The 24,304-nt window shown below is 45.8% G+C and overlaps 1 protein-coding gene across 2 annotated transcripts in view; it reads left to right on the forward strand.

The window, feature by feature from the left end:
• RSRC1 (arginine and serine rich coiled-coil 1) overlaps window positions 1-17,333 on the forward strand; it is a 104,742-nt gene extending 87,409 nt beyond the window's left edge. For both annotated transcript variants that reach the window (XM_032698122.1, XM_032698123.1), the window contains 4 exons: window positions 1,138-1,206; window positions 14,100-14,206; window positions 15,042-15,188; window positions 15,929-17,333. In XM_032698122.1, the coding sequence (XP_032554013.1) occupies window positions 1,138-1,206; window positions 14,100-14,206; window positions 15,042-15,188; window positions 15,929-16,021 (416 nt within the window). In that variant the 3' untranslated portion in view covers window positions 16,022-17,333. The remainder of the gene's footprint in view (window positions 1-1,137; window positions 1,207-14,099; window positions 14,207-15,041; window positions 15,189-15,928) is intronic.
• The last annotated feature ends 6,971 nt before the right edge of the window (window positions 17,334-24,304 follow it).

Raw genomic sequence — 24,304 nt, forward strand, 5'->3', positions numbered from 1 at the left:
AAACCCTGAACTCCTGTTTTATTTTTGGTTCTTTTGGCCTGCTGATACTTTTGAAAACTTAATATTTCATCAAGTATAATGTTATTAGAGGCTTATTCTCACTTAGTTCACTCATCAGGCAGTGAGATGGCAATAAAAGAGAATGGCTCCTTTGAGACATTAATGCTTTGGAATAAATGATGTGCTAGAACAGAAATTTAATTAATTTACAGAGTATATTGATAGTCCCTTGTTACTGTGCTGTATATTTTTAATCTTCTTTAACATCTGTAGTAAAGTGTTTGAAAACCCCTGCAGTTGAGCAACTAGTAGATAATTAAGTAATAAGGGAAGAGGTTTCTAGAGGGAAAAGGATTCTTTTTAAGGAATATTGTTGTAACATGAGTAAAGGAGCACTGCTGTGATTTGGAGTGAAGAGAAAATTGTGTTCTGCCTAATAAAGTCCTGAGTGAGAGGGGTTTGACTCCTCTTCTAAATGCAGCTCTGCATCCCTGAAAATATTGTTTGCTTTGTGGTTTATCCCCGGAATAGGTCTCCTGGATTACTCACTATGGCAGCAAAGCTGCCACTCCACAAATGCTCCGTGTTCGGGGCGTTATCGGTCGCTTTGGGGGCACCTGGGGTGGGCAGGTCTGTGTTCAAAGCAAAAAAAAGCCCTCTCAAAAGTCTCTCCAAAGTTTTACTGAACAAAAAATGAACGCAGGGATTTGAATTTAACTCATTTGCAACCGTTGTTGCCCCAATATTGACCCAATATTACCCTCCACAGTCCCATTTATGCTGCTTCTTACCTGTAGGAAAATCCTTAAATAAAATACATGAAGGACAAAGTCCTTGTTCTCTCCTGCTCGTGGATTTCCTTGTGAGACCTCCAAAAAGGAATCTGAAATTGGGTTTGAACCCCGGGAAATGTTGTTTGGCAACAGGTTGTTGGCTGCCCCATCCCTGGAAGTGTCCCAGGCCAGGCTGGACGGGGCTTGGAGCAACCTGGGCTAGTGGAAGGTGTCCCTGCCCATGGCAGGGGGTGGCACTGGATGGGTTTTGAGGTCCTTCCAACCCAAACCACTCTGTGATTCTACAATTTTATAAGATAAATGAACTAATTGAACATTTATGTCGTTTTTCTTTTCCTTTTAGCTAAAGCAGATGAAGCCCTGAAGGCCAAGGAGAGAAGTGAAGAGGAAGCCAAGAGGAGAAAGGAAGAAGGTGAGGAATTTTTTTGCAACTCAGTGACAAACTAAAGCCCAGTAAGTCAGAGCTGATGGTTTTTAAGGGTCCCAGCTCCAGTGGGATGGTGGGATTTCCCTACAGCTGGCAGTTCATTTGGGTGTTCAGTCTGTGGGATGCCATGACATGAATTCACGTGTTTCTCGCTGAAATTCAGTGCCCTCAAAGCTGGTGGGATCAGAGCTGTTGGAATAACTAAACCAAATGGATTTTTTTGGTGGGATCAGAGCTGTTCCCTTTGGAATGCAGCAGGTGGAATAACCAAACCAAATGGATTTTGCTTGTGTGTCAGGGAGAGATGGGAAGAGACGTTTCCAACAGGGTGAGGGAGCCGAGGGAAACCATCCCAGGAGCCTCCAAGTTCCTCACTTGAGCTGGGACAGAAATCCCAGTCCCTGAGGAAATATCCCAGTTGTTCAGACTGCAATGAATCCTTTCAATGTGACTTCCACGAGTTTCTGTTTGACTCAAACACACAGAAATACAGGGAAGGGCTTCCCTTCCTGGCTGTGTTTCCAGTGTCTGTGGGAATGTTCCTGATACTCCCTGTCCTCTGCTCCTTGCACCTTCCAGTGCTCTCCAAGAGAGCTGGAGAGGGACTTTGGAGTGGCAGGACACAGGGAATGGCTTTCAACTGCCAGAGGGCAGGGTCAGGTGGGATATTGGGAAGGAATTCCTGGCTGTGAGGGTGGGGGGGCCCTGGCACAGGTTGCCCAGAGAAGCTGTGGCTGCCCCTGGATCCCTGGAAGTGTCCAAGGCCAGGTTGGACAGGGCTTGGAGCAACCTGGGAGAGAGGAAGGTGTCCCTGCCCATGGCAGGGAGTGGGACTGGATGGGCTTTAAGGTCCTTCCAACCCAAACCATCCTGTGATTCCATGATTTCCTTACAAGAGGTAACTCAGGAAAATTCCCTGTCTGAATCCACGGCTGCCATGAATTTCATTCCACATCAAAATGTTCTGATCATTCCCGAGTTTGACTTTGGGCCTGTGGGATGCTGAGAGGGATTAACTGGTGCTCAAAGTTAATCCTACTTGGAGAAGGTACTTAGGATACTGAAGGCAAGTGGAAAAGTGGGATATCCCAGACGTGCCTTGGGAAAGAAGGGGAAGGGGCACTTAGAATTCTGGCTGGAAAAGGGACCAAACCAACCAGCTGTGCCCCCTCCCCACTGTGATTCCTGGATTTTGGAGCAATCCAGCTCTGCTGGGCCCATGGAGAAGCCTCCACCTGCAGGAATCCCAGAGCCAGGCTCTGGCTGTCGGGATGAGGTGCTTGGGTGTCAATGGCACGAATTTGCAGGGAATATTTGGAAAAGAATGTGTTTTTTCCCCTTCCATCCCATTGTGAGTGACACATGTGGTAGTAATTGCTCTGCCAACAGGGGTAGAGAAGTGGGAGTATGGAGAAGCAGAGGGAAGTAAAAAGGGGCGGTTTGTGACTTGGGAACAATGGGAATTTACAGGGAAACTGGAGGAATTCTTTTCAGTTTATTAATAAGCCCCATAAAAACTGTCCTGTGGTGGCTTTGAAGGAGTTGTGAGTGTTCTAAAATGAATAGAAAATGTTTCCTGAAGAGAAGTTTCTTCCCTGAAATTCATCAGTTTGCTGAGGAATCAGTTCCCAACCAGGAGCAAAGTGGTGCATTTTCCCTGGAAAATAAAAGGTCTAATTAAATTGTGCATGAAGAGTTTAAGCATCCCAAGCCCATGCAAGACATCCAGGGAAATTGCACACTGGGAAACTCCAGTTTTAGGGAAGTTTATGTCCCATATGGATTTAAAATTCCAGTTGTGGGCAGGTTTATGTCCCGTATGGATTTGCAAACAGGACATTTTTCCTGTGTGTTCCCTTCCCCATCCCGTCTATGCTGGGCCCCAGTGACAAGTTTTTCTTGAAAAAAGAGATCTTTGCCTTTTTTCTTAGTTCTCCTTTCCTCACACAACATCTGTGGGTGGGTTTGAACCCTCTTGGAACCACAGGATCCCTGAGGTTGGAAAAGCCCTCCAAGACCATCGAGTCCAACCTGTGACTGATCCCCACCTTGTCACCCATCTTTGACTTTTTTAATTAATTCACCTCTTTCATTAAGGGCATAATTGTCCATTGGGATTCCCTGCCTACTCTCCCAAGCCCTTCTGCTTGGAATAATGCCAATAAATAAGGAAATAATAAGGAAATGGAAAGGAATATCCAGCTACAGTTGACCCATGTTTTGACCTGATGCACCTTAATCTGTCTGTGCATCTTCAAGGAACAGTGTTGGCCTGAAATATCCACAGGGTCACCAGTAAATTGTTGTAAACTGTTTTCAAAGGTCATTTAAAAAAAAAAAATCTCAATAATTTTGGTTGGAAAAGAGCTCTGAGATCACCAGGTCCAATTTTTGACCAGTCATCACCTGGTCAACCAGACCAGAGCTCTGAGTGCCACGTCTAGTTGCTAAAATAAAGTAGAATAAAATAAAATAAAATAAAGTCTTTTCGTAAAAAATTCTAAATTATGATTTTTAAAAAAATTTTTGACTTCCCTAAAATCCCTCATTTTATTTGCTTAAATCCAGCTCCTCAAAAGGAACTTCCAGCCCGCGTGGGCAGCGAGTTCCTGTGATTCCTCTTCAACCTCTACTGAGGAGCTGCAATGAAAATCATTGTACAAACGAAACAATCCTTCCCCACCCCATAAAAAGTGGTTTTCTCCCTCACCCCGTGGCGAGGGTGTCTTAACATTCCTTTTATTGTCACTTTATTGGCGAATCAGGGCTGAGATTAGATGGGGGATGTTCCCTGTAATCTGCTCGGAAATCAAATTATTTGACCTCCCAGCCCAGTTCTGCCCCTTCCCGCTGGTTCCCTGTTAAATATGCAGCATTTCCCTGGCATGAATAAAAAATTGAGGACAAATTAGAATCTGCAGCCAGCTGACCCCAGCCCAGATTAGAGACTGGGGGGCTTGTGCTGCTTTAAATGTTTTAATTACCGTCGCTCGAAGGCCACGCGGCAAAATGCTGATTTATTTTCTTTTTTTTTTTTTTAGGGGCAAAAAAAGCAAAGCAAGAAAGAAAAAGGGCTCCCTCGGCCTCATTTGAATTTTTCAGTTTGATTACATTTGCACTTCCATGGGGGTTATGTTAATTTGCTGCATGAAATTAGGTCTATTAACCAAAAATGTGACTTTTTCCGGGAGCGTTTCGAGGGTTGGATCGTTCCTACTTGGGTTTTGGTGCCTTGGGTTGGGAGTGCCTGGAAAACATCAAAATCAAACTCGATTTTTCACTCCAGACAAATTCCAAGTGGCTGAAGTGGGTGATGGAAAAATTGGAATAAAACCCACCATGAGCCAGGATGGAAAAATCCAAAGCGAGTCCCATCGGGATATAAAATTCCAGTTGTAGATGGGTTTATGTCCCATGTGGATTGAAAATTCCAGTTGTAGGTAGGTTTGTGTCCCATTTGGATTGAAAATTCCAGTTGTAGGTAGGCTTGTGTTGCATATGGATTGAAAATTCCAGTTGTAGGTAAGTTTGTGTTGCATATGGATTGAAAATTCCAGTTTTAGGTAGGTTTCCAGTTTTAGCCAAAATTCCAGTTTTGGTCAACATTAGGGGAAGATTTTGGGCTCGTTTTTCTTAGTCTCCCATGAATAATAATAGTTTTAAATATTCCCTGGAAACTGTCAGGGGCACATTCCCAGTGCCACGTGGGGAGGAGGAGCTGGGCACGCACCAGAAAACAAGGAAAAGAAGTTTTCCCAGAAAACCAGCAGTGCTAAATGGGACTTTTTGGCAGCTAGGCCCCGGGTGAGTGGCTGGGAGGGTGATGCCGTGCCAGGGAGGGGTGGGGGTGTGTTATCCCAGTGCCTTTCCCTTGGAATTTGCATTCCCCGTTCCCGGCGTGTGCCGACCCAGGGTTGAATTGATTAGTTCTTCCTCCCCTGTAGGCACTGCAACATTTTGATAGACTCTGGGGAAATAAATTTGGCAGCGAAATCAGCACGAGGAGATTTAATTATCACTGGGAGACCTTTCCCTTTTCTGGCTTAGCGATCCCGAAGGCCCCGCGCGTTTCCCTGGAATCGGCGCTGACGCCGAGCGGCACCTCCCGATTCGTCCCCCTCGCTCGATGATAAGCCAGGCAATTACCAGGTTATTGATTTTTCATCAGGGCAAATTTAAAGTTGATTTTTGCCTGCGAGGGGGGGGGGGTGATGAAGCGTTTCTCGGCGGTTCAGTCCCGGAGAGCGGCGGCACAATCCAATATCCCGAGGTCGGGCCCCGCTCCGAGATAATGCGGCGGCTGGGCCACGTGCTGGGGAGAGGAATGAGGGCTACAAATGCGAGGGGATATGTGTGGAGACAGTTTAATTTGTTCCATTTATGTGAACAAGTCGTGTGGCACATGCTTGGAAAATAGCATTTGGAATGGGCCTGGCGCTGGAGCCACGTGGGCAGGGAGGGAGGGGATGCGCCGGAGACACAGCTGGGCCTGGAGCAGGGGATAAAGCCCAGCCTGGGGGGATTATTCCCAGATTTTACTGAGCTGAACGTGCTGCTGTGGGGGCTTTCCTTTAGCAAACTTAAACCCTTCAGATCTGAAGAATCCCAGAATTCCAGACTGGGCTGGAAGGACCTCAAAGCCCATCCAGTGCAACCCTCTGCCACGGGCAGGGACACCTTCCACTATCCCATAGCCTTGGACACTTCCAGGGATGGAGCATAATAAAATAGGTTTGTGTTCTTGCAGGGAATGCCATGTTGGAACACATGGATTAACAGGATTTAACTCAGAGCAGGAAAACTGTGCTTTCTGCAGGTGAGGGAACGTGTTGCTGTAGCTTAAATGGACTTTTAAAACAATACATGTTATGGATTTAATTCAATTAACCTAAATGAGCACGTAGCAGGTGGGTTTAAAGGATCTTTTCCCCTATTGTTTCATATCAGATATGTAAGTTTATTTAAAATATTTTAAAAGGAAAGGCTGGTGAGGCCCTGGCACAGGTTGCTCAGAGAAGCTGTGGCTGCCCCTGGATCCCTGGAAGTGTCCAAGGCCAGGTTGGAGCAACCTGGGCTAGTGGAAGGTGTCCCTGCCCGTGGCAGGGGTGGCACTGGATGGGCTTTAAGTCCTTCCAACCCAAACCATTCCATGATTCTGTGTTTTTGAGTCATGGGGGGGTCACAGAAGAAAAGTTAGAACATACAGGAAAACCTGGAGGACTCAGCTTTTAGAAAATCCTGTCATTGTAAACTCTGAAATGATCCCAGCTGATAAACTCTGTTTTTTAATACTCATTTTTAACCTGTTGGCCAAAAGTACTCACGTGGAGAATCAAACCAGCACTTTATCCATGGCCACCACAGAACATCCTGAGTTGGAAGGGACCCACAGGGATCATGGAGTCCAACTCCTGGCCCTGCACAGGATGACCCCAAAGCACCTCTTTCCCTCCCCACTTCCTTTAGTAAGAGTTAAAGGACTCTTCCCTTGGTGTAATTGATATTAAAACCACGGGTTGGCTGTGCCACGAGAAGATTTGATGGGATGAGGTCAGGCAGCTCTAATAAGTTAAAGTGCTTTACTCACCAATCCAGGAATATATTGGGATGCCCTTTAGTTCATTAGTTCCTGCCTTAGGTCATCAGTTATCTCAGTAAATTTTGTTGAAGTTCATTGTGGTGGCAAAGACCTGAACTCAGCCTGTTAAGTCCCCAAAATCATTTAATACCCATAATAGATGTAGGAGAAATATGTGAATGAGCTTTTTGTGTCTTACCAAAGGTGGGATTTCAGATCTCTCCTGGTTTTTGCCTGGGCAGTGGCAGGTTTTGCCCCACCCTGGTGTCCCTCGTGTGCCACAGACTCCTGGTGTGGGGCTGCAGGTCCCAGGGGCTGTCCCAGCATCTGGCACATCCTGGGATCCTCCTTTATCCCTGTTTAATCTTTATATTGACAGCTCAGAATTCAAAATAAGCAGGAACAAATCAAGGATGAGATAAAAAACCGGGAAGTTTTGGTTCAGTGGCCGAGTGGGGTGTGTTAGGAAGAGCATCCAAACAATGCTGATGGAAACTGGGAAGGATGACATGGCAGGAGGGAATGTGGCATCTCTGCTGGCCACTCCCTGTGCCCACATTCCTCCTGGGCAAAGTGAGGGAAAGGGAATCAGGAGAGGGATCAATAGCCCCCCATGGATAATGGCTGTGGGAGTAATCAATCCCAGGCTTTTGATTAAAGCTGCTGTAATTAATAATCACTTTTAAATGTGTTCCTTGAATTTTAACCTGCTTTGTCCTGCCCATCATCTCCTGCCCCTTTGTATTCCAGGGCTTCCAGGTGAGCCCCAATCCTGGTGTCCTGGTGCTGCTCCCAGGGTTGGAGCCAGGCTGGGAGAGCTGGGGGGGTTCCCCTTGAGAAGAGAAGGCTCCAGGGAGAGCTGAGAGCCCCTTGCAGGGCCTAAAGGGGCTCCAGGAGAGCTGGAGAGGGACTGGGGACAAGGGATGGAGGGACAGGACACAGGGAATGGCTTCCCAGTGACAGAGAGGAGGTTTAGATGGGATATTGGGAAGGAATTCCTGGCTGTGAGGGTGGGGAGGCCCTGGCACAGGTTGCCCAGAGAAGCTGTGGCTGCCCCATCCCTGGAAGTGTCCAAGGCCAGGTTGGAGCAACCTGGGCTAGTGGAAGTTGTCCCTGCCCATGGCAGGGGGTGGGACAGGATGGGCTTTAAGGTCCCTCCAACCCAAACCATTCCACGAATCTTTGATAAATACAAAAACATTTTTTCAGCTGGTATTGGAGTAATTTTATTGTAGGAATTACAACAGGTCTAATCAAAGCTTTACTATTCTACAAGTGAAACAGATAAATTTATGGTCTCTCCAACAAGGAAATTTATGATTTTATTTTTTTTTTTTACAAATTAAAAGTCTCAAAATTGTCTTCAACATTTCAGACAGATGAGGAACAGAGATGGCTTCTGTACTTCATTAGTGTTGTGTGTTTTACTGTCATCTCGTGGCATTTATTTGTGCTAAAGGATAGGTCAGGTAATGGGATTGTGAAGCCATCAGGTAATTAGTTATCTGACTGCAATCATTTTAAACAACAATTTATAGCTACTTATTGAAAAGCTGTTTCTAAAGGGAAAATAACCAGGGTTGTATGGAGAAAATAACCAGGGATGTATGGAGAAAATAACCAGGGATGTATGGAGAAAATAACCAGGGATATATGGAATGGGCAGTGAAAGGAAAAAATGGAAAGTAAAAAATCTGATTTTCAGTTGTCTCCTGAGCCTCTTAAAAAGCAGCAAAGGTGCAGCAGGAGGAGTTGGGCAGAGGTTTAGGAAATATTGGTTGTGGACAACAGCTGAGGGGGCTGGGTTGGATTTATCCCAAGGAAATGGAAGGGGAGAGAAGTTTTCCAGTTTGGTTGTAAAGGAGAAAAAAATTATCATGGAATCCCAGGGTGGTTTGGGTTGGAAGAGACCTCAAAGCCCATCCAGTGCCATGGGCAGGGACACCTTCCACTATCCCAGGTTACTCCAGGCCCCTCAGTGTGGAGCCCCATCCGTGTTCTCCACAAAAAGGGATGAATTCGGGAGCCTGGGAAGCTGAGAGGAGGCTGAGCCTTTGGTGGGGTTTGACAGAAATCCAGATCCCTTTGCTTAAACTACAATTCCTCATCTGGAGTCTTTTATTTTCTGATAAAAAATGGGTTTCTGTGGCTCTGGGTGCTTGTGCCAATGTCACACAGGGATGGACAGAGGTGTTTTTCCAAGAGCACGGAGTGAATCTATGGGATGAGAATGAGATTTTACTGGGAATTGCCTTATTTATGCTGGCTGAGGCCTAGATAAATGGGAATTTAAGGATGTATCATGTTTTCTTGGTGCTAGACAGACATTTACCTGGTGTGAGTGGTGTTATTTCATATCCCAGTAAAGGCCCAGCCCGGGAAAAAAAGCAGGAAAATAATGAAAACCAACCAGTATCTTCCTGATCTCTGTTTCATTTTCCCTGGAGCCCCTCAGACAGTGTTTGAGGGCAGCCAGAGGTGGTTGTAGCTGCTGTGCTTTTCCCTTGCTGTGCTCCTGAGGATCAATATATGCACTGGGAATAAAAGCCTGGAAGTTCCCGACCCCGAGTGCCAGCGCGGGATCCCTGGAACGTGGTATCCCCTGGAAGGGCTCTGTGGGTGTCACCACACACTCTAACAGGCAGCAGGGGGAAAAAAATAAACACTGGGCACGTGCCAGCAGCACTTTTGAAGTGTAAACACAAAATGATCCATGGAAAAGCTGGAGAGCCTCCAAGTTCCAGCCCTGCTGTCCTGCAGGGCCTCGGTGTGCTCATCCAAGCAGCTGATTCCCGCTGCAATACACCCATTTTTTGCCCCGTGTCCAAGGTACAGTCCCCATTTTCCCGTTGTTTCTGTGCTGTGGGATCCCTGGATGCAGCCGGGTGTGCCCCAGAATCCCAGGAATCCTTTCCCTGCCCGTGTCAGACAGCTCCGGGTGTGGGTTTCACGGAGACAAATCGTTCCGTGTCGGGTCTGCCCTGGTGAGCTTGTACCTACAACACGGGGGTTATTTGGGATGGGCAGATGGAAAAGATAGAGGCAGGCAGTAATTGCCTTTAAGATCAGAGCACAAAGCATTACCTTGGATTTTACAAGGCCAGCGAGCAACAAAAGAGCCGTAATTTATGAGCTCAGCGTAAAAGAAGAGCATAATTGCATTAAAAATTAATGCTAATGAACACTAAAATGGGGAAGGTGGTTATGATGAAAGTTTGGATTCATCTTCCCCGGGTTGAATGATGGCTGGGGCCTTGATTAATGGCTTAATTTCTATCAATTAGCGGGGAAAAATCTCCTGCGAGACAAGGGTAAATTGAGCATCGAGTTACAGATCCTGCCTTTGTGTCCCAGAAAAACGCGGAGCCGGGAGCTCCGGGATCGGCCCCGCTGGCAAACGTGGGGTGGCCACATCCCAGCCCTGCACATCTCCCTCCCTGGGCTGAGGGGTGGGAAATATCCAGGGATTTGGAGCCGTTTCCCACCGCTCCATTGGCCGAGTGTGGCTCCTTCCCGGAATGTTCACAAAAATGTCCCAAAAAGCCCTCAAAATGTGGATGTGGGAGCAAGCCCAGGTGGGAAAGCACGGTGGGGAAGGTCATTTAAGGCTGCAGCAGAAATTTAATATTCTGAAATTAAAAGGTCTTAGTTAAAATGAAATATAAATTCAGAGCTCAGTAGCTGAACTTTCCCATCCTGTTTTCTGCTGGATTTTATACCCAGTACTTCCATTTTTTCAAGGAAAAACCATTAATGTCCAGACTTGTTTTAAAATCCTTAAAAATGAGGTTATTATCACTATAATGTAATAAAACAGCAAACTTATAGTATTCTACTACTCTCTGTAGTACCTCTCTTGTAAGTACTAAGTGCTCACAAAGTGCTATTTTAATATATTTTAATGATAATTAAAATTAACAGGATTTAAAAAAAAAGCCAAACAATTTGACAGGATTTTAAAACAAGCCTGGGCAAACTTTTCCCTGCTAATTTGTATTTTTCCAACTTATTTGTAAATCCTGTAGGGAATGAGTTCTGGAGTCCTCACAACCTGCTCCTTCAATGCCTTGTAATCGTATTTTTAAAGCACTTTGGGAGAACAGAAATAACAGGCAAAAAACTCCATTTGGAGCGTGTTTATGGCTTCTGTGAGTTTGGCTGGGAAAAGCGATTTCCCTGGAAATCCCAACAGCTGGGAAATAGTGTGGGACCGGGATCGGGGAGCAGGCAGCAGCCCTGAGGCTTTGAGGGAAGGCAGAGGTGGGTTCGGAGCTATTCCTAAATCCGGGATGCACCGGGATGGTGTCCGGGCAGGGATGCTGAGCTTGGAGCATCCTCAGGCATCCACAGATCCAAAGGCTCGGCAAAGGCCCCGTTGAGTGTGGAGGTGCCTCCCTCTAACGGCAGCTGGGAAGCGGGATGGGCTGGATGAGATCCCGGGAGGCTCCCGAGGGAACACCGGCCTGGAGGGACCTTGGAGGGACAGGAGGAGAAGGGATCTGGGGACACGGGGGAATGTTGTGTTAAAAGCTGGCGGGAGCAGGACATTCCTGGGCTGTTTTGCTCCGGATTTTGTTCCCACTGGTGCTGGAATTGTCACCTCTGGAGTGGCCTCTGAGGCTCCAGCTGGGAAAGGGGACTCCCAAATTCCTGTGGCTCCAGGTCGGGACAACTCCCGTGAGCCAGCACTGGTTGTCTCCTGCTCAGAGAAAAGATTGGAGGGGGAAAAAATCCCTAAAAACCATCACTCCAAGTTTGATAAAGTCCAGGGATGACACAACCACAGGGAATCCCCCCATCCTATGGGATTTTCCCTCCTTCCCCCGGTGCTTCCCTTGTGTTTAATCCCAATATCCCAGCGCAGTGCCTGCAGAATCCAACACCTCCCACAGCCAGGGAGTGGTTTTTTCAGGGAGATTCCTGATGGGTTTGCCTCTCCTACTGCAAATTGTCCAGGGAAAACTCCAGTTTTCCTTTGAAAGTGTCAGTTTGTGCAGCTTCAGTAAAACTGGGATCAATTAAAAATCAGGGGGGGTGTGGGAACAGTTCTGTTGGCAAACAGACAGTTCTGTAAGGCAGTCATATAAAAATACACTTCCAATAATCCCAAATAAAATGGGATCAAAGGGAAAATATTTTCTTCTTCAGTTGTTTGTTTAGTCTGGGATCTGTTGGTGTTTCCTTCAAACTCATAAACAGAGGAGCAGGAAAAAAAAGCAGCGATTTTTTTTCTGTCTTTCAAAGCGTTTTACCCAGAATGGGTTATATTTTAATTTGCTCAGTTAAATTAACCCCTTAAATCTAATTAGTGAAATAGGAAGAAACAGATTCTGAGGGATATATGAGGTTTATTATGTGGTTGCTTTGATTCTAGAGTTAAACCTGCTTGAAAGAAAGCTCTTTATGTTGTTCATGTTCATGGTCAGGATTTGAGGTGAGCAGTGAATCCATAATAATTTACACCTAAAGATTTCCCAAGAAATATTTGAAGAATATTTTTATTTAATGGATGATCCACAAGATGTTATTGGTCATTTAATGCTTTTAAAACTCTTAGTGGGTTAAATTTTGTCTTTAAAAATTAGGAAAAAAAATGGGAATATTTTAGGCCGAGCTTGCAGGGAAGTTACTTTTTCTTTTGTGTGATTTACAGAATCATAGAATTCTCTGATTCTTTTTCTTTTATCTGCTTCTCTGCTGTCTTTAATTATTGTGTGTGTGATGTTTTTGGGTGGCAGCTAAAGAATTCGTACACATTTCTTGTTTTAAAGTGGCATTTCATGTTCTTGCTAATATAGGCTAATTCGATATGAAATTAGCAGCTAGAAAAGATGGGTTTATTTCTATATATGGGAAGATAGAAATAGATATAAATATAGAAGTGTAAAATACTGAATTATCTCTGAAGGATGGAGTTCCCAGTTAAACCTGTGACTGGGAGAACTGGGAAAGGTCCCCTCAACCATGGAGCTCTGGGAAGGAGCTGGTGACAGGGATGGAAATTGTCCCCCTTTTGATAAAAAATAGCCCCAACAAGCCCTAATCCAAGATTTAATTCCTTTTTTTTCCCCTCTAACAGGGTGAAAAGACTCCGTGCAGTGAGTTAGTATTGATTTTTTTTTGTCTGAGGCCTCTTAGCTTTCTGACTCCATTATTTTTGATTTTCCTATGAAATACATCTCCTTCCTACTGACATCTGACAAACAACATCTGGAAGTCGTTTTATCTCCCCATAATGTGTTTGTCAAACAAGTCCTGCACTAATGGGCTCTGCTTCCTCACTCCATTTACCCCCTTAATGTCCCTGATGTCATTGGGAGCATTCAGGGATTTTTGCCCCCTAATTTGTCATTCCCATCAGTTTGTGTAGGGTCCATGTGAGATCCTGGAACCGGCTGGGATTTTGGGAAATCAGAGCTGAGCAGCTGATTTTAAATCTCCTTTCCCTGCCTTTCTGATCCATGGCTTTAATCAGGGGCCCTTTATTTCCCCTCAGGCCAGGTGGGCCCGAAAACTCCATGGATTATGACTCCCTCTCCCCAGCAGGGCATTGGTAGATTTGGTTTATGCCAAAAAATCCTTAGGAATGTGTTTTAAAGGAGAAGACTTCAGCAGCCAGGCAACTTTTAAACACAAGCTTAATTCCTGCTAAATTAAAAATAAAACAGGATTAAACTGTACTTCTGGGCTTTGCTGCAGTGCAGCTCTTGGCATCTTGGAATCATGGAATGGTTTGGGTTGGAAGGGATCTTAAAACCCATCCAGCCCCACCCCTGCCATGGGCAGGGACACCTCCCACTAGCCCAGGTTGCTCCAACCTGGCCTTGGACACTTCCAGGGATCCAGGGGCAGCCACAGCTTCTCTGGGCAATCTGTGCCAGGGCCTCCCCACCCTCCCAGCCAGGAATTCCTTCCCCATATCCCATGTAAACTCCTCTCTGTCAGTGGGAACCCATTCCCTGTGTCCTGTCCCTCCATCCCTTGTTCCAAGTCCCTCTCCAGCTCTCCTGGAGCCCTGGGCTCTCATGTCTCCCTGGAGCCTTCTCTTCTCTGGTTATTCCACAAGGACAGCTCTGGCAAATTCCTGTCAGCACCTGGAATGCTCTCCCAGGTTGAGCAGTAATGGCCAACCCCGTCCCCTGGTGTTACATTCACCCAGGGAGTTTTTTAGGGTGTTTTAGGCTGCATCACACATTGGGATTTTCCTGGTACGTCCCAAACTATACTCAGGGAACCTCTTGGCCAGGGTTTGATGCCAGGATTGCACTAAAGGCCCCTGATGTCCCCCCTGCCCTTGCAGACCAGGCCACCCTCGTGGACCAAGTGAAGCGAGTGAAGGAAATCGAAGCGATCGAGAGCGACGCCTTCGTCCCCCAGACCTTCCGGTCGAGCAAAGAAGTCAAAAAGGTACCTTTTCAGTATTCCCACGTTCCTTTCCTGCTCCACAACCCTCTGAGAGCCAGCAGGAAGCTGTGCCATGAAGGCAGTTCCCATTGCTGAAAGGGCATCGATGGTGACAACCTTAAACCCCAGCGGCCCCTCTCCGGTGTCTGGGGTGGGTTCAGAGAATACATTTAAATGTGGAAGAATTCTGTGAAGCAGAAGGGTTTGAAGTCTTGTTTGAGGTAAAGCAGAAGAATTAAAATCTCAAAGTAATCAGACATTTACACTGTAATTAAAGGGAGAAATGTCTTGAATTCTGCTTAACTGGAGCCAGACTTTAAGACCACATTTACTCCCTGAAAAGAACCAGCTTGGTTTTCAGCTTTCCCAGATTTGACAATTTTACCAGGATTTTGACCACCCAATCTTCTAGAGAACTTGGATGCTGTTGTCTTTGGAAGTGAGCAAGGCAAGGCTTTGTTCAGTTTTCCCACCTGGCAGGGAGGTGTTCAGAATTATCACTGTTGGTTTCCCCAGGAACGTTCATTTTCTTGCCATTCCAGAAACCTCCGAGAAGTTGATGCAGCTTCTTCAGAAAGCGACCCAAGAACCCATCATTCCTGTTCTTCAGGCTCTCTCCTTGCCTTGGGCAATACCTTTTTTGGCACTCCATGTGCTTATCCTGGACCTTTGTCCATGGCCAGTGTGTTCCACCAAGCACACGGAGAAGTATTTCCATGAGGATCCTTTTGTGGGCACATGTACAAAGGGAAGACAACTGAATGCTCAGTTCAGATCCTGCCACGTTTGGGAATTTGAGGATAAAGTGCTTTGATTTTCTGTGTTTGTTTCTTTTTAGGTGACAGAACCTCCTGAGCTCCAACATGAACCTGTGACTGTCGGAGCGGGCGCCGCTGAGGCAGCAGCTCCTGAGAAAGAGCCTCCCCCTGCCAGCATTCCCACTGCCATCAAATACCAGGATGACAATTCCTTAGCACATCCAAATGTAAGTGTGCTCATATTTATCCCGAATTTCTCTGTAGCTGAAGGAGAGCAGGGTCACACGACCCAAATAAGTTCACCAGTGATGTAGCTGTAGACTTACAAATGAATTTTATAACAAAATATAACTCATGTAACACAGGGGAATTCAAGATCCTGTTCAATAAGAATTCAGGGCATGTTGTTGGTGGAAGACTGAGAACTTGCCCATTTTTTGTCAACTTGTGAAGCTTTAAATGCAGTACAGACTTAAGGTAATTTTAAATCATGTGGCTAAACTTAAGCAAGTTCCTTTATGAGCACTTTAGCAGGAAATAAAAGGATTTGCATTGAGGTTTTTTAAGAGTTAGCAAGTTAAAAATGACTAAATGAATGTGAGTGTTGTATAATGAACCCAGTGACAGGGAGCAGGACACGGGCAGTGATGAACTTGCTGGTTCAGGAGACTGAAACTGGAGTCTTTGCTTTCCAGTTGTGATGATCTTTAATGTCCTTTCTGAAATTGGAAATTGGAGCCTTTGCTTTCCAGTTATTGTGGTCTTTAATGTCTCTTCCAAGCCAAGCCATCCTGTGATTCCATGAGAAGTCTCTCCTTCCGTTCGATCTCCCCTTTGTGTTTCACCCCCTGTGCTCAGCTGAGCTTTTCCCTTGGGCACTGAAATAGTTCCCAGATATTCCAACAGGTCCTGACAAACAGAGAGTTCCTGAGTTGTGCCAACTTTCCCTCCTCTCCCCTGTCCCCAGCTGTTCATTGAGAAGGCAGAAGCTGAGGAGAAGTGGTTCCAGAGGCTGGTGGCCCTGCGGCAGGAACGGCTCATGGGCAGCCCCGTGGCCTGAGCAGCTCCCGGGAACATCAGGAGCCAGTTCTCCACCAATGCCAAGAAATCCCAGCATTCAGTTGTTCTGTTCTCCTCTCCTGAGGGATTGTCACACTCAGGCTGAGCTGTGCAGGCAGTAAGTGTTTCATCTGAACAAAAAGGGCTGTTCTGTCCGGGCTCTCTCCTGAACTCCTCGGGGGTGTTGCTGTGGGGGGTGTGACAGCACAGCAGGGCCATTCCCTATTTTATATGGAATTCCTCAAGGGTACAAAACAACTGACAGCCCCAGGAGATGGAATTTTATACCTCCCAGGCAAACAATTCTGTCTAACCAGGGAGCACTGGGGAGGTAAATGACAAGATGGGACTCAGGGCTCAGATTTCCCAGGACATTGGAAGCCAAGCGGAGCCATCCCAGGCCAATCCATCTCCTGCAGCTGGAGGAGGAGCCAGGGCAGGATGGAGGATCCAGGCAGGAGGAGCCAGGACAGGTGGGGGTCATTGATCCCTTCTTCCTTCCTCCTCCTGGATCCTGCATCAGGCTCCTGGCTGAGGGAATCTTCTCCGTGGATGTTCATCCCCCGGCTCGTGGTTCCTCACTCTGGGTCGGAAGGAACATCCCACATCTCCTTGACCATCTGCTGGAACTCTAAATAGGAAATGACATAAATGTCATAATTTAGATAGTGTCCAGTTTCTATCATCTCAAACACACCTGTTTCTGTATAGAGTGACTGGTCCCAGGCCAAGAACTTTCCTTTGTCCAGGTGGGACTTTCAAATAATGAAAGATCTGAATTTAGCCTGAATAAACTTCCAAAAAATCTGCCCATCATCCAACTAAAAACAGGAGATCAGGCAAATCAAATAAAAATATGGAAGTATTTCTACAATCAAAGCTGTGAGAGAACTGTCCCATCAGGAGGAGTAAGCTGAGGTGTGTGTCCCCCCCAGTGATGGACCTCAGCATTCCCATGGGAGTGAGGCTCTTTTTTGGGATTATTTTTCCTGATTCTCAGCCTTGTGGTGATGAAAAATGGAGGATGGTTCTGGAAATGTACTTTGGTTGTCTTGGTTTTTGTTTTAGATTCCTGATGTAAAAGGAAAATGTGTTAAATTTGCATTCTAACACAGTTTTACTTTCTTTTTGAAGTGTTGGATTTACTTTATCCTGCATTAAAATGTTCCAAGACATTTGCAGGAAAATCTGGGAGGAAAATTGTTCCCCTTGTTTCATTTCAGCATTTTCAAATGGTAAATATTTGTCACTGTTCTGTTTCCTAATCACCTTTTATGTCTCTTTCTTAGTAAATAAAAACTGTTTGATCTCCATGGAAGGTACAGCTGTGAATTCCTGGTTTTCACACATTATGTTGGTGGGTTTATTGGATGCAAAATGATTCCTTTTATTTGCAGCCCTGTGGAATATTAGAAAATACTACAAACCAGTCAGTAAATAAGACTTTAATTGTACTGATATTTTATATAATTCCTATAATATTTTATATATTTTATTTAATATTTTTATATATTTATATAAAATATGTATTTTATATTATGTTTTTTATATTAATTTAATAGTAGTAAATACTGTTTGTTGCTTATCAATCAACATCTAAATCTGCCCAGCAAGTCCATGCTAGAGGAGAACTGGGAGCAAGAGCTGGGAAGAAAATGGGAATAGCATTTAAATCATTCCAACTGAATAGAAACAGGTACTTGTCTTAATCTGCTAAATCTTAATCTTGGACAATAATCCTACTTTTTAGTTCCTATGCTTTTAATTTCTTCTGCTGTTCTCACATGTAGGGCTCTTCCCTACAGAAAGTTTACTTTTTTGGTTGTATTTCCCACTTTGCTCCGTGCTCCTGGTGAGAGGGAATAGATTCCTGATTGGAAAAAGGAATGAAACAGCTGTTCATTAGTTTTCCAAGGGAAACAGAGGATCTGAGCTGTGTTTTGCAGCCTGCAGGGAGCAGTGACATGATCTTGTCATTGGGGGCTGTGCTGTCCCTGATACACAAAATTCCTGCTGATGCCAAACTACCTTAACTGGGGCTCAGGAACGGAGTGCAGGGATGGAAGATAGTGCTGTAACTGGAGCCCTGACTCCTGGCAGTCAGCAAAGACCTCTCCTCTCAGGAATTCCATTAGGAAACTCATTTCCCTGGGCCTGGGAGCAGCCACCTGGGATTAACATCACTCTGGGCTGGAGTTGGGAACACTCAGGGAAAATGGACACGGGCCCTTCCTGGTTCCTTACTCATCCAGCACCTCCACAGCTATTTGTTAGTGGGATAATTGCTTGCAAAGGAGCTGTGCTTAGCTTTAAAATTATTATTATTGTTATTATTATTGGTGCAGCAGCTCAGATAATGGTATCTAAGGAAACACTCCCAGCCAGGAGATCAAATGTTGCTCCTTCTGCTTCAGTCACTCCGATGGGAGCAGGACTGGATGATCCCAGAGTCCACCAGTAACCCAAAACCAGCCCTCTCATGGTTACACTTTTGTCAGCTGACAAGAAGGGAGTTATTTTTAGGGGAGATCCTTGAACTCCAGAGACCTGTCTGAGGAGAGATGGGCTTGAACCTGTGACTTCACCCACGCCTGACCCGGGGCTGCGGTGACTCTTCAGCTCGAAACAGTGATAAAAAATGCTAAAAATACTGTTAACCTGGGTTTAAAATGGCCCCCATTTGGAATGTGGACTTAGGGCAGCTTTGCCTGCTTTGTTTTTCCTGGCTGTTCTCTCCTCCTTTGGAAAGAAGAGCAGCAGTGGCTGGGCTGGATTAGGTGCCCCTGGGAGTGAGTCACCCTGAGTCACTCTGGAATTGTCACTCCAGGCTGAGGGGACACCGAGTGCCTCCTCTTTCTGGAAGAAGCAGGAGCTGCAGCTCAGCCCTGGAAGGGAGGAGGGTGCTCAGTGCCACCAGCAGAGCTGGGCTCCACTTCCAGCCCTGCTCCCACCACCCAGGCACCTCAGCCCCAACACCACAAAGAGCTGCTGGGATAAATCCAGAGGAGGCCACGGAGATGCTCCCAGGGCTGGAGAGCCCCTCTGCTCTGGAGCCAGGCTGGGAGAGCTGGGGGGGTTCACCTGGAGAAGAGAAGGCTTCAGGGAGAGCTGAGAGCCCCTTCCAGGGCCTAAAGGGGCTCTAGGAGAGCTGGAGAGGGACTGGGGACAAGGGATGGAGGGAAGGACACAGGGAATGGCTTCCCACTGCCAGAGGGCAGGGCTAGATGGGATATTGGGAAGGAATTCCTGGATGTGAGGGTGGGGAGGCCCTGGCACAGGTTGCCCAGAGAAGCTGTGGCTGCCCCATCCCTGGAAGTGTCCAAGGCCAGGTTGGACGGGGCTTGGAGCAACCTGGGCTAGTGGAAGGTGTCCCTGCCCATGGCAGGGGGTGGAATGGGATGGGCTTTAAGGTCCCTCCAACCCAAACCAGTCTGGGATTGTATAAACTGACCCTTGTAAAGAGAAAGCTTTTCCAGCACTGAAGCAGAAAGTGGAGCTTCCCAACAGCTGCTCCGAGCTCTTCCATGCCCTGCCCTTGGCTGTTCCGTTTTACACCAACTCCAGAGTGGGAATTGTGTCCCAGCACTGATCCCTGGGCAGGAGCTGAGCAGGGGGAGCTGCAGTGGGTGTTGCTGTTCTGCTCTGGGGGGAGCTGGGCCCGTTGGAAGGAGCTCATTACGGGAGCCAGTGCCAGGGATACGTCAGGGCTGTGTTTGCACAGAGCCCCCTCTAATTGCTCAGCCCCTCTCATGGTGTGTCTGCTCCTGTTACAGCTCTTTGGTGCAGATAAAAAGACTCCTGGAAGAAATCACCTCTCCAGCTCTGCCAGTCTGGAGGGCATCTCCAATGAGATTAATGATGTCTGCCTTAATAGAAGAAAACTTTGCATAAATGAGATTATGGTTTCTGCTGAAACCTGCCAACTCTTATTCATTTGCAGTAAATATTATCTTTAATTAAAAGTTTTAAGGTATCTTGTTGCTGAACTAATGAGATCTACAGTGATTTCCCTTAGGAATTAATTTACCTTCTTAATTCTTATTCATTTTGGTGATATGACTGTTTAAATCTGATTCAGACTTCAGAGCTCTGTTGAACACATTCATCTGGAACAAAAGGTCATTTTGCCATGTTGGAGTTTTGTTGGTATTTATAATTCTCTTGTTCTCTCTCCATTCCAGAGATCCCTGTTTGGGTTCCTGCCCCAAACATTTCCTCCTAACCCTTCTGTTCCTCTTAACTCTTCATGCTGGGAGGCCTTTTTCCAGAGCCATTTCCCTTTGGATTGTGTTTTGTGTTCCCTCCAGAGCAAAACTTAATTATAGGGACGCTGAAAAAAACCCACCCTGATTGTGATCAAATTATTTATATAAAATATACTAAAACCTCTGGAAAATATTTGGTGCAACTGCTGAGAAATGCAGGGATATTTCTGCCTTTCTGTCTGGGCAATCATCAAGTCTAATTCCTCTACAAGGATTATTTTTAGGCAGCAGGGATGTTTAACACCTGGAGGTGAAAATTGCATTCCTGGATATGTGTTTCAGTGGGCAAAGTGCCAGGCAGGAACTGGGCTGGGAGAGTGGGAGCCAGAACCCTTTCTAGGACTGGACACGTATTGCTGGCTAGATTTTAAAATATGTAATTACTAGGACTAAATTATAAAGTTCCCTTGTTCTAAAAATAAATACAGATGGAAGTGAAAAAGTAAATTTGTAAGGAATTAACTGGTTTGCACACACAAAGAAGAAACCGAGAGAAAAGAAAGAATTAATATTATTAATATTCCTTAGCTCATTATCAAGAGATTTTTCCAGTGTGAATCCTGAGCCATCCTCTCAATGTCCAGGTCTGACATGGGTGGTTTAAAAGGTGGTTAATTAATTACCCTAGTGAGGGAAATGGAGCAATCAGAGCAAACCTGGCACTGATGACCAGCAGTGTTTTTGTTCTGCCTCTGATGAAAAATAAAACACCTCCTCAGGAGCATCTTGTCAGCCTTAACTGGGCAAGTGGAACCATATTTTAGTTAAGATGCAAACCATGAAAGAACAATTCTTGCTTTTTATGGGAAAAAAAGGCAATTTATTTCACTGTTCTTCCCAATTTTTCCATTCCCCACCCAACAGTTGGTGACAGGAAACATTCCTGTGTCCACCCTGAAACGGTCCCTGTGGAGAATCAGGGATTATCCTTAAAAACTGCTCCTGTGTCTGTGCAGCTGATAAAGGAAGTCTGTTCCAGAGCCCAGGAGGGACTCCTGGCTGGAGGGAACTCCTGACCCTGAACTTGCAGCTCCAAAAAAGGGTAAGAAACACGTTTTGTGGCCCGGGCCGAGCGCGCGCCGGCCCCGGGTATTTATAGAGTTGTCAGCAACTCCTCCAGGCTGGTGATAACCTGCCATTTATAACTCACTGCCAGCAACTTCCTCCAGCCCACCCCAGTCAGAGCATTATCAATGATGGAGGCACTAACAAATAATGCTGTTGGCAGGGCAACAGCCACCCCTCAGAGTGAGGGAGTGCCGGAGATCCTCGTGTTGGGATGATGATGGTCGGAGTCTTCCAGGTCCTCAATGGAGAAAAATGAGATTTATTTTTTTGGCATGTGTTTCTTTGAGGCAGCTGAAGGAACTGGGGACAAAGTACAATATAAACCACCAATCTGTTTACCAAATGCCAAGCTAAATGTAGGAATTGCCAGCTTGGATTACCTGCCATGTCTCTGTGGTGTCCAGTGTCTCTGAGTTATCCAGGCTGGATGTTCTGTAAGGAATGTCCCCAGCAGCCCATCGTTGTCATCCCAACTCACATCCAAGACATCCAGGATAAACTTTTAGTTTAAACCTTTTTAGTTGGAATGTTACTTTTCAAATCATCTGTCCTTTGGAGACCCTCTGAGTTTTTGCCTTTAATTCCATCTTGGAGCAATGAATTCCTGAGCTTCATTTTCCACCACAAGAACCAGCATTTCTTTTAATCAGCCCTAATTCTGTGACATTTCCCTCTACCTTGTCTTCGTGTTTTTGTTTAGCAGAGTACAAACTGAGGCATATAAATATTCTTAAAAAACAACAGAACCCACACCCAGTCAAGATTTGGCGCTGGGGGGAAAGTTGATCATTGATTCCAGGGTTTGATCCAGAATTAATATTTGTTTAAATGGGCTCTGTTCCGTTGTGTGCATAACTAGGGATTGATAAACCTTTGGCAGCCCTTGTGCAGCAGAGAGAATTCTAATCCAGAACTGCAGCTCCCTCATTTTGCCCAATGGCCAAGGGACCAGAAAATACACATTGAAGATGCTGAGCTTGGAAAGTATTCCTTAAATCCTGGAAAGTTCTGTCTGGCACTGGAAGGGAGAGGAAAAGCTCCTGCCCCAGCCTCAGCTGCACGAGTTTTTAATGAATGGGATAAAGTCACTTGGCACTTGTTTTGGTGCTTTCTCCAGCAGTACATCCAGGGGACAGCAATTCCTGTGGGAAGTGGCTGATTCCTCTCCAAAGCTGGAGAGACACCAGGAGAAGGGCCCCTGGGTGGTATTTTGGAGGCATTTCTCGTGCAAGCAGAAGAGGAACTGCTGGCAGCAGGAGGAAAGGCAGGAAAGGCAGTGCTGGGGCAAAATCTGCCTCGGGTTAATGGGGAGCATCACCCAAACTGAGCCCAGAATTTGGCCATGGCCTCAAGCCTGCAAAAACAGACAAAGAAAAATGAAAAATGGATAAAAAACCCACACCTTGATTTCCCCAGGGCCTCCAAGAGCCCATTTCCACAGGAACCCACCCCCAAGTTCATCTGGTTTTTACCAAGAAGCCACTTTTATTCACTGTTTAAAACCTGTGCCCACAGTTCAGATAATGGAATTAATCTGAAAGGTCTTCCCTGCCTCAGGCTCTTGGCCTCTGAAGCTAAAAATGACTCTTGCTGCTTCAGCAGATATTATCAATTACAGGTTTCAATTAGTCCTGTGCAAAACAAGTGTGTTCAGTGCACAAGTTCTCACAACATCCAGCTCAGATTAGGGCTGGTTTCACAGGTAGGGCAAGAATTAATTGTCAAGAAGAGTTTTCATTGTTCACCTTAAAAAAAAAAACAAAACAACAAACCTTTTATTACACAATTGCTTTTTAATTACGTTTTTTGCAGCCTGGGACTTCCAACAATGCAGGAGACGTCCCTCTGTTTGCCCACCTATTGAGAACTAGCACAGGGTATTGAAAATAGGTCTTTTCCCAGCTATTTTGGACAAAAATGAGAGCAGTGGGGGGCTGTGAGCAGCTCTGTGCTGGGTGTCCATGTGCTGCCCGGCAATGTCAGCAGCAAGGTTGAAGGAAACCTGAGAGGACTCAGACAATCAGTGCTCAATCCCTGCACTTCTGGAGGGATCAGCAGTTCCTATTTACATTTTCAATGGATTGGCATCAATGAGGCCCCCTCGTCCTGCCAGTTGTTGCTTCCCAGGTGGGCTCAGAGTTGCAGTGCAATTCCCAGAGGTTTAAGTGTGTTTTTAGTGGGAGAGGCCTTTGGGCAGTGCTGTTCCAGAGCTGATTTAATTCCATCTCTGACATCAGCCCAGTGCAGAGGCTTCTGCAAAGGCAGCTTGTTATAAATTGGTGGTAAATGTCAGATAAAAGCATCATTCTGCTGCAAACAACTGGAGGTAGGTGTGTAATAACATTTACATTAATATTTCATTTAAATATCTCTTCAGTTCACAGTCACCCAGACCAGTAACTTGTACTAGTCCTGAAATAAGATGGCAAGAATTTGCAACAAAAAAATAGTCAAATTCACTGCAAAGGTAGAGAATCATGGAATGGTTTGGGTTGGAAGGGACCTTAAAGACCATCCAGTTCCACCCCCTGCCAGTTGTTCAATCTGTGGATTGAATAACTGCAGTAAAGAGGTTGATATTATATATTCTATATATATTTATATATATATGTATTTGTAATATTGTGTGTGGCTTGAAACAAAGCTGAATTCTGTCTCTGGGCAATAAAAACATCAGAACTGGCACGAGATTTGATTATTAAAAAGCCAAGAAGCAGCAGAATTCCCTTCCCTGAGCTGATTCCCTGATCTCTCCTCCTCAGTGCACCTCAGGAAGGTGTCCCTGCCCATGGCAGGGGGTGGCACTGGATGGGCTTTAAGGTCTTTCCAACCCAAATAATTCTGTGAGTCCATGATCTTTCCCTTAAAAACTGGGATATTGAAAGAGATGTGAGGAGAGGAGGGAACAGAGGGAACAACCCCCAGGCTCAGAGCTCTGGGACACTTCCAAG

The sequence above is a fragment of the Chiroxiphia lanceolata genome, chromosome 10, assembly GCF_009829145.1.
Source record: "Chiroxiphia lanceolata isolate bChiLan1 chromosome 10, bChiLan1.pri, whole genome shotgun sequence".
Classification (NCBI taxonomy): domain Eukaryota; kingdom Metazoa; phylum Chordata; class Aves; order Passeriformes; family Pipridae; genus Chiroxiphia; species Chiroxiphia lanceolata.